The 13,885-nt window shown below is 45.1% G+C and overlaps 1 protein-coding gene across 2 annotated transcripts; it reads left to right on the top strand.

The window, feature by feature from the left end:
• The first annotated feature begins 357 nt into the window (after positions 1-357).
• On the top strand, positions 358-6,703 carry EIF2B2 (eukaryotic translation initiation factor 2B subunit beta). Of its 2 annotated transcripts, none has more exons than XM_088839438.1 (8): positions 358-604; positions 709-829; positions 990-1,138; positions 2,086-2,249; positions 2,862-2,957; positions 3,850-3,987; positions 5,006-5,072; positions 6,036-6,703. In XM_088839438.1, exons 1-8 carry the CDS (start codon positions 442-444, stop codon positions 6,266-6,268), a joined length of 1,131 nt encoding a protein of 376 aa, XP_088695564.1. In that variant the 5' UTR covers positions 358-441; the 3' UTR covers positions 6,269-6,703. The 2 variants fall into 2 exon arrangements, with proteins under 2 accessions (XP_088695564.1, XP_055291607.1); XM_055435632.2 differs by having other exon boundaries at positions 359-604; positions 6,149-6,703.
• Positions 6,704-13,885: the final 7,182 nt, after the last annotated feature.

The raw sequence follows: 13,885 nt of genomic DNA, 5'->3' as shown, positions 1-13,885 counted from the left end.
GGGGTAGCGGACTCTGGAGCCGCACTCTGATCGTCACCGGAGCTGAGGGACCGGGGAGTAGGGCTGCCACTTCTCCAGCGTAGCCTCGGGAAGTGGTGGGGGCCTTTCAGACTGGCTGTTTCCACAGCAACGGGACTAGCCATCCTCTTGTGGCGTCAACCGTCAGGTCTTCAGCGATCGAGAAGCCAGGAAAGGGCACTTCAGCCTTCCAACCTCTGAGGCGCGCGGACGCTTGGCGGTAAACTGAACAAATCGAGTTCCAAGAGTCTGATTGGCTCTGTCAGGTTGGGGGGCGGGAGTTAGCAGAGAGGGGCGTGGCCCAGTCTTCTCCTAAGCGAGAGTTTTTTCTAGCAGAGCGGAAGCCGACCTCTCCTGCCCCGGAAGTGCAAGCTCGGAGGTCTGCCAGGTGTGGATTCCGCCGGCAAGGCTGCTACTTTCGCGATGCCAGGGGCAGCCGCCAAGGGCTCGGAGCTGTCCGAGAGGATCGAGAGTTTCGTGGAGGCGCTGAAGCGGGGCGGCGGGCGGCGCAGCTCCGAGGACATGGCCCGGGAGACTCTGGGGCTGCTTCGCCGCATCATCACGGACCACCGCTGGAGCAATGCAGGTGAGGCAGGCCTCGCCCCTTTCTGATCCCGATCCCCGGGCGGAAAGTCGCCCAGGCGCCACGCCGCGCCCTTCTCGCGCTCACCTTTTCTCTTTGGGTGGTAGGGGAACTGATGGAACTGATCCGCAGAGAAGGCCGGAGGATGACGGCCGCACAACCCTCAGAGACCACCGTGGGCAACATGGTGCGGAGAGTGCTCAGGATCATCCGGGAGGAGTATGGCAGGTCAGGCCCACGTCCTGGACCGGGGCTTGAGCCCAGTGAAACTTTTTGCACGGGCCCCTCTCTCTCCCTGCTTGGAGCCTTTGTTGGAGCTGAGCAGCTGTCGTTACTTAAATGACCACATCCCTTCCCCCAACTCCTTTGGGTCTTGTTGCCTTCTTAGACTCCATGGACGCAGCGATGAGAGCGATCAGCAGGAGTCTCTGCACAAACTCTTGACATCCGGGGGCCTGAGCGAGGATTTCCGTTCCCATTATGCTCAACTCCAGTCCAACATCATTGAGGCAATTAATGAGCTGCTGGTGGAACTGGGTGAGTCCTGATCCTTAGGTGGACAGGACAAATTGCGGGCAGATGAGGGGACAGAAGACCCTGGAAGTTGTTCATAAGCAGAGATGGAAGATAACCAGTCTTCTGGTGCTCAGATGTTTGCCCTCATCCTGTTTAAGAACGATTGGAATAGGTGGCAAGACTAAGATAACCCTCTCTACATTTCCTTACAGACTGACCCCTTATCGACTGCAAATCCACTGTGGCAGAGACTGTTTGGGAAGAGCTTTTATTTTTAAAAGGAACCTCTGAAAACCACAGTTGATAAACCCTTTTTCACTAAACTTCTTGAAATTTTACAGACACACACACATACATACCCATATGCATACACACAAGCCACTTCTATCCCCGCCCCGTCTTTGTGACCTAGGAGACCAGATATTTATTGCCGTCGGTATTCCCAGGAAAGGAAGAAACTGGGTCTGTCCATGCACTGAGCTGCTTCTTCCAAATTCCTCCCCTATTTTTCTTCTGTGTCCTCCCTGTCACATGGAGACGTTGTGGCCACCTTTTGGAGGACGAATTTTTTTAGAGGGAAACTCTGTTTACCCTACTCTCAGCACTTTCAGATTTCCCAGATGGGACATTTCTTGCCTAAATTCATTGTCTTCAAAGTCAGTTGTAAACAACTAGTTTAGGGGCGGGGTAGGGGTGAGGGGAGTAAGCTGATGAGTAAGGGGAGTAAGTTGATGAGTAGGGATACTGCTGGGCAAGAGGGTAGGCTGAGAGCTTGGGAGACAGAAAACCCTGGAGGGAGGGGGCTTTTAAGGAAATAGGACATTTCACGTTTAGTCCATTGACATGTGTTACCAGGCTCTGCTAGGTGGGCAGTGTACAGAAGGGCACACGTCCCTTTCTGTTCTCTCTCAAGTCTGTGTTGTAGCATGGCTGTGTCATCTTTTCCATGCAAAACTGGCTTCTTGCAGAAGGGACAACAGAGAACATTGCAGCCCAGGCCCTGGAGCACATCCACTCCAATGAGGTCATCATGACCATTGGCTTCTCCCGCACAGTGGAGGCGTTCCTCAAAGAGGCCGCCCGGAAGAGGAAATTCCATGTCATCGTGGCAGAGTGTGCACCTTTTTGTCAGGTATGGGGACTGCTGGAGCTGCTAAGAAAAATTTAAAATGAGGAGAGAATAATGCCATCTTTGACTTGATGCGATTCAAACGTTAAGGAGACAGAGTAAAACATTTAAGAGAATTTCACGTTGTTGATCCTGTGAACGTTCTTAAAATATTCATTTAAGGAAATTGAGTGAACTACTTGGCCCAAGAAAAGATAAATATTAGTTCTTTCAGAAAATCAGAATAGGGTAAATAACCTTGGGGATGACTGATGCTTGATCTGACCAGTCTTCAGGTAAATAATAGGTCTCCAGAAAGGAAATATGTAAGGATGCAAGGATGTTGATAGTGAGCCAGGAGCTGTCCTGTGCGTTCTGCCCAGTTACACAAGCAAGTTGTATTTCCAGTTCTGTGCCTGTTCAGCACTGCTGGGGAGTAATAAACATTAATTAGCTTCCCCTGGACTTCCTGCTGCTTCCCAGAGAATACCTACCAGATGAGTTAGTTGCCTGTTGGAAGTTGCATGTTGGATATGCCCAGTGTCACACAGTCCCCCAGATCCAGTTATGTTTGGAAGGTCTCTCTCTCTCTCTCCCACTGTTCCTCTCAGCATCAGCCTTTCTCTCCAAATGCAGGGTCACGAGATGGCAGTCAATTTGTCCAAAGCAGGTATTGAGACAACTGTCATGACTGATGCTGCCATTTTTGCTGTTATGTCAAGAGTCAACAAGGTGGGTGTATTTGGGTTTTATTATCTCAAATTTATGAAGAGTATACTTTAAAATATTAATATATTTTAATATTCTCCTCCCTGGCCCCAATATCTATAAGAAGAGAGGAGAGTTTCTAGTATCTTTTGAAAACACATACGTGGACCTTTTAAATCTCTTAGTCTGTTAATATTGATCCCCGCTCTTTATTCCTCCTTTGGCTGCTGCTGCTGCTAAGTTGCTTCAGTCATATCCAACTCTGTACGACCCCATAGACAGCAGCCCACCAGGCTCCCTTGTCCCTGGGATTCTCCAGGCAAGAACACTGGAATGGGTTGCCATTTTCTTTTCAATGCATTAAAGTGAAAAGTGAAGTCGCTCAGTCCTGTCTGACTCCTACCAACCCCATGGACTGCAGCCCACCAGGCTCCTCTGTCCATGGGATTCTCCAGGCAAGAGTACTGGAGTGGGTTGTCATTGCCTTCTCTGTCCTCCCTTGGAGGCACCTCATTTTGGTCAAAGGATTGAAAGGAATGCAATGGGACTAAGCTCATCTTGTCAGCGTGTTAAGGATCTGGTGGAGAGCTGCCCACTTCTGCTGGAGAGCTTGGTAGTGGGGGATGGTAAAAGAAAGGCTTCCCCCTTCTCAGGAGGTGTGGCAGATACATTTCCAGGGAAGACAGGGCTAAGAGCAATAAACACTGCAGTTTTCTGTCCTGTACTGTTCATTTTTCCCTATGCTAGAACTTGTGGTCTGAACCTAGAATCCCTTTTCCTCTACTGGTGTGTGACCCCCACGCCTACCCCTTTCAGGACGCCAAGACTGGGAGCAAAGCATTCAAGCGCTCATGCCCAACGGCCTGTTGAAGGCTCTGTTCTCAGGATGGCTCGCTTCTTTCTTCCTGTCCCAAAGGTGATCATTGGCACAAAGACCATCCTGGCCAACGGTGCCCTGCGAGCTGTGGCAGGAACTCATACTCTAGCGCTGGCAGCAAAACACCATTCCACCCCACTCATTGTCTGTGCTCCTATGTTCAAGCTTTCCCCACAGGTATGTCTGTCTGTCTCCAGCCAACAGAAGGAAGTCTAAGTGTAGGTCTGAACTCTGTAACCTTCAACCTTCTCACTCTGGGACTTCTCTTTTATCTGCATTTACTCAGTGGATTAGACCCAGTGGAGACTGGAAAAGGCCACAGTAGTCTTGATCCAGGAAGACCACTGATAGTTACAACCTTTCAGCTTCAGGAGGTCAAAATTGTAAGGTCAGGATAAAATGCAGTTGGGGAAGGCCCTTTGTCTACATTGCCACCACTCCCCTGTCACCCTGACCATTTCTGAAAATGCCAAGTAAGTTGAAACTAGAAACACAGAATTGGTTTTTGTCATAGTTCCAGGGACTGTATTCTGTAGCCTGAACACAAGCAGTTAGTAAGTAAAGAGTCATTTTACCAGTGATAGAAACTACTTGCTTTGAAAATAACAACCTATCTATAGGTGTCTATTTATTAAAACATTGAAGTGAAATTCTTATAACACACAATTAACCATTTTAAAACGTACAGTTCAGTGGCATTTAGTACATTCACAGCATTGTGCAACTACCACTCTTTAGTTTCAGAATTTTTTCATCATCCCAGAAAAACACTCTGTACCCATTAAGTAATCACTCCCTTCTTTCTTCTCCCCATCTCCTAGTGATTGCTAGTCTGCTTTGAGTCTCAATGGATTTGCCTAATTTTGATATTTCACATAAAAGGAGTCACACAGTATGGACCCTTTTTGTTTCTGATTTCTAAATATTTTGGAAGTTCATCTGAGTTATAGCACATACTTTGTTCCTTTTTTGTGACTGAATAATGTTCTGTTGTATGGATCCACCACAATTTAATCATCCATTCATCTGTTGATGAGCATCTGGGTTATTTCTACCTTCTGGCTTTTGTAAATAATGCTGCAATAAGCCTTTGTAATCAAGTGTCTGGATGTCTTTTTATCTCTCTTGGGTGTATACCTGAAAGTCATAGTGTCAGATCTCTTTCTTTTTTTCTTCCTAATTTTTCCTTTTCCAGTTCCCCAATGAAGAAGATTCATTTCACAAGTTTGTGGCTCCTGAAGAAGTCCTGCCTTTTACAGAAGGTACAGAAGTTGCTTGAATGTGTATGGCACACGCAGTTGGTGTGTTTTGGATTTTTGTATATGTTTGTTTTGGTCTTTTGGTGGTCAGTGGGATTGAATGTCACTGGGCTGTGTTTCATTAATCATACTTCTTGTAGGGACTGTTCTCTTTAGCAACTTGGAGTGTTTGCGGACCTGACCTAATCCATGTTCATTTTCTTCTGAAACTAATATATTAGCTGAGTTATGGGGGCCAGGGGGGGTTGGATCACCCAGCATTGACTGGGATTGGCTTTGCAAGTTGTCTGAGATACAGGCAACAGCCCAGTCAGAAAGTGTCCTTGATTTTGGTTGCTTCAGGGAGTCACTTTGGTGATGCGACTGCCAAAGGAAGCAGGCTCTTCACCATTTATTCAAACATTTATTCCTTCAAGAAAGATTTATGACTCTTGAACACCCACTGTGTATCCAGCACTATTTCAGGCACTAGGGATATAACAGTGATTAACACAGATGGGCCCTGCTCCCCCAGAGTTTACATCATGTTGCAAAAGACAGACAAGAATATGTCAGGGCATGGAGTGTTTTAGGAAGAAAATACGGATGATATGATGGAAAGTGACTAGGGGACTACCTTAGACTGGGGAAGGGACTTAATGAGATGGCATTTCAGCTGATTCCTGAAGGAACAGAGCCTGCCACGTGAAGGTGAAGGAAAGAGTTTTCCAGATATTGGCGCAAAAGACCTGAGTTAGGTACATGCTTAGCCTGGTGGAAAAGATGGCCATATGGCTGGAGAGTAATGAGCAAGAGGGAGAGCGAAACGGACTATGTGTAGTGCAGTGGGGAGGGCCCAAGTCTTGACGGCTGCAATCCCGAATTTGAAACTTGCTTTGCCTTTCTGTGGGAAGGTATTGGGAGAGTTGTAAACACAGGGCAGATCATGATCAGATGTCTTTTCTTCTGGTTTGTATTTTGCTACAGCTTCCCTTCCTTGGGGTGGCAAGTATCCCTGTGTTACTGAGCCTAGAGTCCGTGAGATAATTATTAGAACAGGAGCCTCGGTTTTGTCTTTAGCTCGTGTGATTGCCTTTCAGGGGACATCTTGGAGAAGGTCAGTGTCCATTGCCCCGTGTTTGACTACGTCCCTCCAGAGCTCATTACTCTGTTTATCTCCAACATTGGTGGGAATGCACCTTCCTACATCTACCGCCTGATGAGTGAACTCTACCATCCTGATGATCATGTCCTATAACCACCACTCGTCCTAAGTGGAAGCTGCTTAGGCAAACACAGAACGGAGATGAGTTTTCTGTGCCGCAACTGAAATGCATCTTCCTTGTAATGGGGGAGCAAACAAGAGTCAGCCTTAGAAAACCTGATACTGTTTCCTGCCGTTTCGGTCATCCCATAATTGGGATGCATCTCCAGGACTGTTCTTTGCCTCTTGGATCTTACAGAGCCAGCAGGTCTTGATCTCTTGATCTTGGAGCCTCTTAGTGACTTGGAGCATCTGTTTCAGGAACTTAAACTTTCTGATTCAGTGGTGTTTTAAACACAAACACCGAAGACTTGCTGGGCTACAGGTTTTTGCTCAGAAATGACTGCCACACCTTTTCTGAGGCCGTGCCAATAAAAGCTGCTTGAAGGTTCCTGAGTTGGTTTATTTATTGTTCTGCTCTGACTGAACTGCCTGAAACAGCAGCAGCAGAACCCTTTGGTGTTTTCATAGAGGGCATTAATTAGAGGTAACAGCCTAAAACAGAAATTCAGATGAAAGTATTTATGATTTCCTTTATAACTCACTGGAAATGGTCCCAAACAACTCGTTAATAATCCAAGACAGTGGTTCCAAAATCACTGATCATCAGAATCATCTGGGAGCTTAAGAAAATATACAATCTCAGCCTCCATCTCAGACCTACTGCGTCTGATCTCTGGGTTGGCTTAGAGTGTCCTGGGAATATGCTTAGAGCGTCCCGGAAAAGGACCCCCTCATGTACTATTAATAGAATTGCAAATTGGTACAACCTTTTCGAGGGCAATTTTCAACCTTCTAGATTTATTTTTGCAAGCACAGAAAGACATAGGCAAGAATGTCCATTGTAGCAGCTGTAATGTCACAACCTAAGGGTCCAGCAATTATAGCATTTTGTATTCTGTTAAAAACAAGAAAGGTTTATAAATGTGATCTACTTGATGATGTATACATTGCAATAGAGGTTTCAAAAGGTGACTTGCGTTCAGTGTCTGGATTAAAGACATTTTGATTGATTTGTCTGGTATTTAATTTGAATTAGTTACCACTGTTTTAAAATCTGGATTTACACATTAAATAAATTCAGATTTCTTCCATCTCTTGAAGATTTGGTGAACTCTGGGCCCGCATTCCCAAATGGCAACGATTTGACTATAGGTGATGGCTTCTAATTCTAGTAAATGGGAAACTCTGTTTTCTGCAATTCCAAGCCAGGTTCACAAAACTCATATTGTCTACTGAACCCTTATGGGCATCTGAGTTGTGACCCTTGTGTTAATGCATGAGATAGATTTATAAACAAGTCTATTTTATATTCTGTTAACCAAAAACAAGCTGGGGAAAAAACCAAGCTGCAGAGCAATCTGCATGAAATGACCCTTTTAGCTCCTTAAAACAAATTATGTGGGTGCACAGGATAAAATTCTGGAATAATGAACACCAAACAGTGGCAAACAGAAAGATAGTTTCTGATTTTATTTAGGATATTGTTTCTATTCTTCATGTATGCTACTTTAGTGATTTATGTTTTCAAAAAGCCTCCTCAAGTCAGATGATCTGGATGCCATGTTTGGGAAGCATTGTGCAAAGCAAACTTCTTCTCAGGGCCAAGATCCCCCGAGTGTGCAAGGGAACCCCCCTGGGATGCTTGTCACAAAGTCAACCTCTGGCAGCAGTGTCTGAGGCAGAAGGTGGGAGTTCTAGGAATCTGCATGTTTAACAAGCATCTCAAGGGATTTTACCAGGTGATTTGATATTTGTGTTTTGGTAAACACTGGCCAGAAGGTAGACAATGAGGGAAAGGCCTCTACTCTGGTCCTACTTGACATGGGCAGATCTTTGCCTTTGGACTCTTGTCTTCCCTGAGAGAGGGAAAAGGCAAGACTGAAGAGAGTCAGTCTAAAGGACTGACCTGAAAGCTCTCTGACCCAGAAGAGCCCGGCTCACGCAGGTCTTTGTTGTCAATTATTTCTTAAAACATCTAAGACCACATGCTTTTTCAGTAAAGTGGCTTGTAGCTACCCGTTTCGAGCAGTCTTTGAAGTCTTTGAAGGCACCCATCCTAACAGCGGCTCGCCTGGATACGACTGTGCTCTGAAGGAAGAGCAGAAGGAATTTAAATCTGTTTCTGAAAGTGTGTTATGATACTAGGCCTTTGTGCATCTTAGTCTCTGGGTCTAAAATTAGCACCAGCATCCTTTCCAGGCTTCCCTGAGATGGACGAAGGTTACCAGGGTAGAGGCTTGCTGTCTTTGCGGCCAGCTCTTACCATGCCTGCAACAGAGCTGCACAGATGTGGATTCTTTAGACTTTAGAACGTCAATTAAGTAAATCCCACTATGCTATTTATATACCTCGCTTTTCTATTTCTCTCTCTCCCTTTTCTGCTTGAGGAAGAGTAAATATTGGAAAGGGAGAACCTGATCTAAGCAGGGGGACACCGAGGTGTTCATGTCAGCCTTTGTTTGAACTTGCTTCCCCCCCCTGCCTTTGCAGCAGAATTCAGAAGAAGCTCATTTAAAAACAGTGGTAGCTTAGAATTAATCAGGGATCCCATGCACATGAAAATCTTCCTGAATATGCTAAATAAACCAAGTTAGATCACTCACTCCGTAGAGTTTGTAAAGACGCGTTTTCCCACGGTTTGTATCTTCCAATTTGGACGGCGGGCAGGAAAGGCACAAGTTCCTGGAACTCAAATAAGGAACAGAAATTCCTAATATAGCCTCCTAAGAGAAGTCTCTGAAAAATACTCTACCAAGAAAAACTGAAGTGTAAAGTGATACTTCAAAAGAAATGCCGGTACTCGTAAGAGTGTAAGTTTCACAGATGTGCTTGAAAGCCATTTCTCAAAGTGAGCTGTTGGAGCAGTCTTTGGGTTCACGAAGGCTGCCCGGCTCACAGTTCCACCCCTGAGCTCCCTGACTCTGATACCACATATGTAGACCTCAGTGAAACAGCATGCTTTGCCATAAAGATAGTACCAGATGGGGATGTCATTATTGTAAAGGCTCCATACTCTCCACCTGTCCTCGCAAAAACTCCACTCTGCAGACATGCACCCAGTTGACACAAAGGAGCTATTTTGAAATGTGGTTTGGAAGTGTTTTTCTTATCTGGTCTGCTCTGCTCTGAATTACCCTTTCATTCACCAAACAGTTGTTCCAGGATGTTGCACAATGGCTAAGCAATTACCATTAATAAAGAGCTATGGTCTAAGCTTTCAACCTTCATAACATGCAGGGCTGCCTTCAAGCCTACGCACTTGAAATGATGATCTCCTAATGTTTACATTAAGTACTGTCATGACGAGAAGGGCCCTTTCAGTAGTGTTTTTGCAGGCATGTTATTTTCATTTAGAATTAAGACCTATCTAGAGAAGGAAGGAAGGTACTTAAAAACTTGACAAGATTCATAATTTATATGGAAAATTCTGCAGTTAACTACTATTAAAGAGAGGTGGTAGCATACTTAAGTAATGATAAACTAACAGCAGTGATAAACTAATGATAGACTAACTCCAGACTACCTTTTTTTTTCTTTTTTAAATCACATTTGGATACTCTTTGCTCTTAAAGTAAATATGAGGAAACTGTTTAGTCAGGCAAGTTGTACAGGGAAAATCTGGCCAAATCCAGCTTCTTCACACCGCTACTTGAGTCACGCTAGCTTGCTGGCTCAATAGATTGCAAAATATTAGATACTCAGATTTCCACAGGCTTTGATCAGGTTGCCTGAACTTTATCAGATGTTTCTTGATAAAACTGAGTGCTCTGTGACAAATGGGCATGGGATGAAAGTGATTTAAGGACTTGAAAAGTCCTAAACCATAGGATAGCTTTTTTTCTTTATCGCCTCCACAATTTCTGCAGCAATTTAGAAGGGACTCACTAGAGGTTACTGAATGATAAACGAATAAATGGAGGGATAGAAGAGAGGAAGGGTTTATTTGGTGCAGATTATCCAGATTTTTGGTTTCCCAGGCTTCCTTCTTTTCCTCTCTTCTGAGCCCACATTTTGCCATCTCAGTGTTGATGAACAGCTTCAGCTGAGAAGGGGTGAAAACAGGCATGACATACAGTGGCAAACACAGCAGTCAGTTCTCACTGTTAGCCTGCTTGTGTAAAGGGTTTTGATGAAAGGGGGTGCGCTTCAGTGGAAAACAGGTAAGGAGAGCCTGTTTTTTTGTGCCAGAAACTGCTCTTCCCTCCCTTCAGGTACGCTGGTGCCGGCCCCCACCTGAGGCTTCCGCTGAACCTGGTTGTCAGTGCTGTCTAGGAAATGATGGGCTGCATCTGTTCTCACTTGGCATGGCTTCCTCAGCCCCCAACACATCTCCAGAACTTGGCCTTGAGCCCCCTCCTGCTCTGACCTGTTTGGACTGCCTTGTTCTTTTCACTGTCTGTTAGGCTCAGATCCCAGCTGTTGATTTGTGTCTGACCTTTTCCCTTGCTCTGATGTCTGATTGCTAGATCCTCTTCATTTTCAGCTACTCAAGGAGTTCCACCTCCCCACCTGGGTTCTGGACTTTGCCCTAGCCGCCTCCCCAGCCTCTCCTTTTCCTTCTAGCCTACACTCTGCTGCTGCTGCTGCTGCTAAGTCGCTTCAGTCGTGTCTGACTCTGTGCGACCCCATAGACGGCAGCCGACCAGGCTCCGCCATCCCTGGGATTCTCCAGGCAAGAACACTGGAGTGGGTTGCCATTTCCTTCTCCAATAAGTGAAAAGTGAAAGTGAAGTTGCTCAGTCGTGTCCGACTAGTAGCAACCCCATGGACTGCAGCCTACCAGGCTCCTCTGTCCATGCGATTTTCTAGGCAAGAGTACTGGAGTGGCTTGCCATTGCCTTCTCCGAGCCTACACTCTAAGCTTTGCCAAATTTCTTTCTTAGAAAAAATTCATTTATTTTGGCCACATGGCTTGTTGGGATTTTAGTTTCCAGGCCAGGGATAAAACCCAGTGAGAGCATGTGAGAGAGTGGCCAGGAATCAAACCCAGTGAGAGAGTCCTAACCACTGGACGGCTCAGGGAATTCCTGCCTTGAGCTTTTCTGATACTAGCTTCTCAGTTCAGTTCAGTCGCTCAGTCATGTCTGACTCTTTGAGACCCCATGGACTGCAGCACTTCCCTGTCCATCACCAGTCCCGGGAGCTTGCTCAAACTCATATCGATCGACTTGGTGATGCCATCCAACCATCTCATCCTCTGTCGTCCCCTTCTCCTCCTGCCTTCAATCTTTCCCAGCATCAGGGTCTTTTCCAATGAGTCAGTTCTTTGCATCAGGTGGCCAAAGTAAGCTTCAGCATCAGTCCTTCCAATGAATATTCAGACTGATTTCCTTTAGGATTGACTGGTTTGATCTCCTTGCAGTCCAAGGGACTCTCAAGAGTCTTCTCCAACACCACAGTTCAAAAGCATCAATTCTTCAGCGCTCAGCTTTCGTTACTAGCTTCTATTGCCATCTTAATTCTGACCGAAGAATTATCACCTTTTGTTTCAGTAATAAAGACACAGCTGTAACTCATGGTAATCCCTACACCTAGAGGAAGTTGCCATAGTCCATCATTAGTTTCAGGCTTCCTTGACAGCTCAGTGGGTAAAGAATCCACCTACCAAGGCAAGAGACACAGGAGATGGGCGGTTTGATCTCTGGGTCGGGAAGATCCCCTGGAGGAGAAAAAAATGCAACTCACTCCAGTATTCTTGCATGGAAAATTCCATGGACAGAGGAACCTGGCAGGCTACAGTCCATGGGGTCGCAAAGAGCCATTCCCAACTGAGCACGTGGCATACACATTAGTTTCCTTGTCTCTCTCCCTGGCTGAATCTAGGCATCTTGAAGGTACACACCTTTATTTCCCAACGCACTTCTGATGAGTGTTACTGACAAAGGAACTCTCAAAAATGGTTTTCTTGCACTTCTCATCTCTCAAGTTTTACTCTGAAGTTAACAAAGCCTCCTCCACCAACCAGAATCGAACAAAGCTGAACCACCCCAGGTTTACAATCTGATAAATCCCTAATAAATTAAAAGTATGTTGGGCAGTGTGGGGTAATAAAGGGAAGGAGGGTGCAATGTGAAGCCAACAGACCTGGGCTGGGATTCTCACGCCCAGCAAACATGTCAACATCTCTGAGGCTAAGAAGTCTCACTGCAAGAGAGAGAGATTAGCTTCCTAAGGGGACTTTGTCAGAGAAGGCAATGGCACCCCACTCCAGTACTCTTGCCTGGAAAATCCCATGGATGGAGGAGCCTGGTAGGCTGCAGTCTATGGGGTCACGAAGAGTCGGACATGACTGAGCGACTTCACTTTCACTTTTCACTTTCATGCATTGGAGAAGGAAACCCACTCCAGTGTTCTTGCCTGGGGAATCCCAGGGACAGGGGAGCCTGGTGGGCTGCCGTCTGTGGGGTCGCACAGAGTCGGACACGACTGAAGTGACTTAGCAGCAGCAGCAGGGGACTTTGTAAGGATTAGAGATCATGTATACAAAGCATTTGGTATATAGTGAGCCCTCAGGAAATGGTAGCCAGCATTGTTCTTGGAGCCAGAAAACATGGACACCATGCTCTGCTTTACTTATTAGCTGTGTGATGTTAGACAACATATTTCAGCCTTAGTTTCTCACTTTGTAGAATGGGGAGAATAAACCACCTTATTTCATGGGTTGCCAAGAATTCAAGTAAGTTACACAAATATTATTTGTAAACCTTAAAACACCATATAGGAAATAATGATTACCGTGCTGTTTGAAAATTACATGTATGTCTGCTCTTATGGCACCTGATTTAAAAAACTTAACAGAATGCTAACAGGCAATAAAAGTAATGGTATTTTTTGCTAATTGGTTGGTTTTGTGCTGATGCATGCTACTGCATGTATAAATTATTACGATAGAGAACACTGTATTATGTGTGTGTTTAACTGAACTCTGAAACTTCGGTGGAATTATAAAACCTTGGCTGTTTTAGGTTAATTTTGGAAATAACAGATTAATTTCTTGCTTATTACCTGAATGTGATGGGATAAAAACAGTAAGGATAATATGTACATAGTGACTACGTAATCAGTGTTTTTACCCTTTTGTTACGATTGCTGCTGTGTGAAACTAAAGACACTAGATTGATGTAGCTATGTAATCAGCATTTTGACTCTTTGTTATAAATCATTTCTGCTGTGTAAAGATGGGTAGATTAATAAAAAAATTTTTGAGAAAGAATAATTATCTCTTGCATTGCTAGAGTCAGGCTGGCCAGGATGACTGGTTACATGATTTCTGGAGAACTTTTTCTAGTCTTCTGCTCAAGAACACAGTTTGGGATTTTTAGCAAAACCTTGTGAAATCACACCCCATCATCCTAATATAAGAGGTATAGTAAGACTTTTTTTTAATCCCACAGATTGGTCTGACCTAAAGATATTTTTAAAAACACCCAGGACAGCTGAGTGGAGGCAGAGGTCCAGAGGCCATAGCACCCCACTGCTCCTAGATGCTGAGGCCCTGAAAACACGCTCCTTTCTAAGGTCATACCTCCCAGCCTATGAAATCATTTATACATATTTAGAGAATAAAGGC

This window comes from Moschus berezovskii, chromosome 9 (assembly GCF_049115385.1).
Source record: "Moschus berezovskii isolate FMDL1 chromosome 9, NW_MosBer_1.0, whole genome shotgun sequence".
Taxonomy (NCBI): Eukaryota; Metazoa; Chordata; class Mammalia; order Artiodactyla; family Moschidae; genus Moschus; species Moschus berezovskii.
This window is presented reverse-complemented; position numbering and strand designations above follow the sequence as displayed.

What these genes read in the sequence shown, in the direction of transcription:
- EIF2B2 (XM_088839438.1), top strand. Translation starts at nt 442, where the DNA reads ATGCCAGGGGCAGCCGCCAAGGGCTCGGAGCTGTCCGAGAGGATCGAG. An exon ending in TGAGCTGCTGGTGGAACTGG is followed by an intron (nt 1,139 to 2,085) that starts GTGAGTCCTGAT and finishes GGCTTCTTGCAG; the next exon opens with AAGGGACAACAGAGAACATT. An exon ending in AGTGTGCACCTTTTTGTCAG is followed by an intron (nt 2,250 to 2,861) that starts GTATGGGGACTG and finishes CTCCAAATGCAG; the next exon opens with GGTCACGAGATGGCAGTCAA.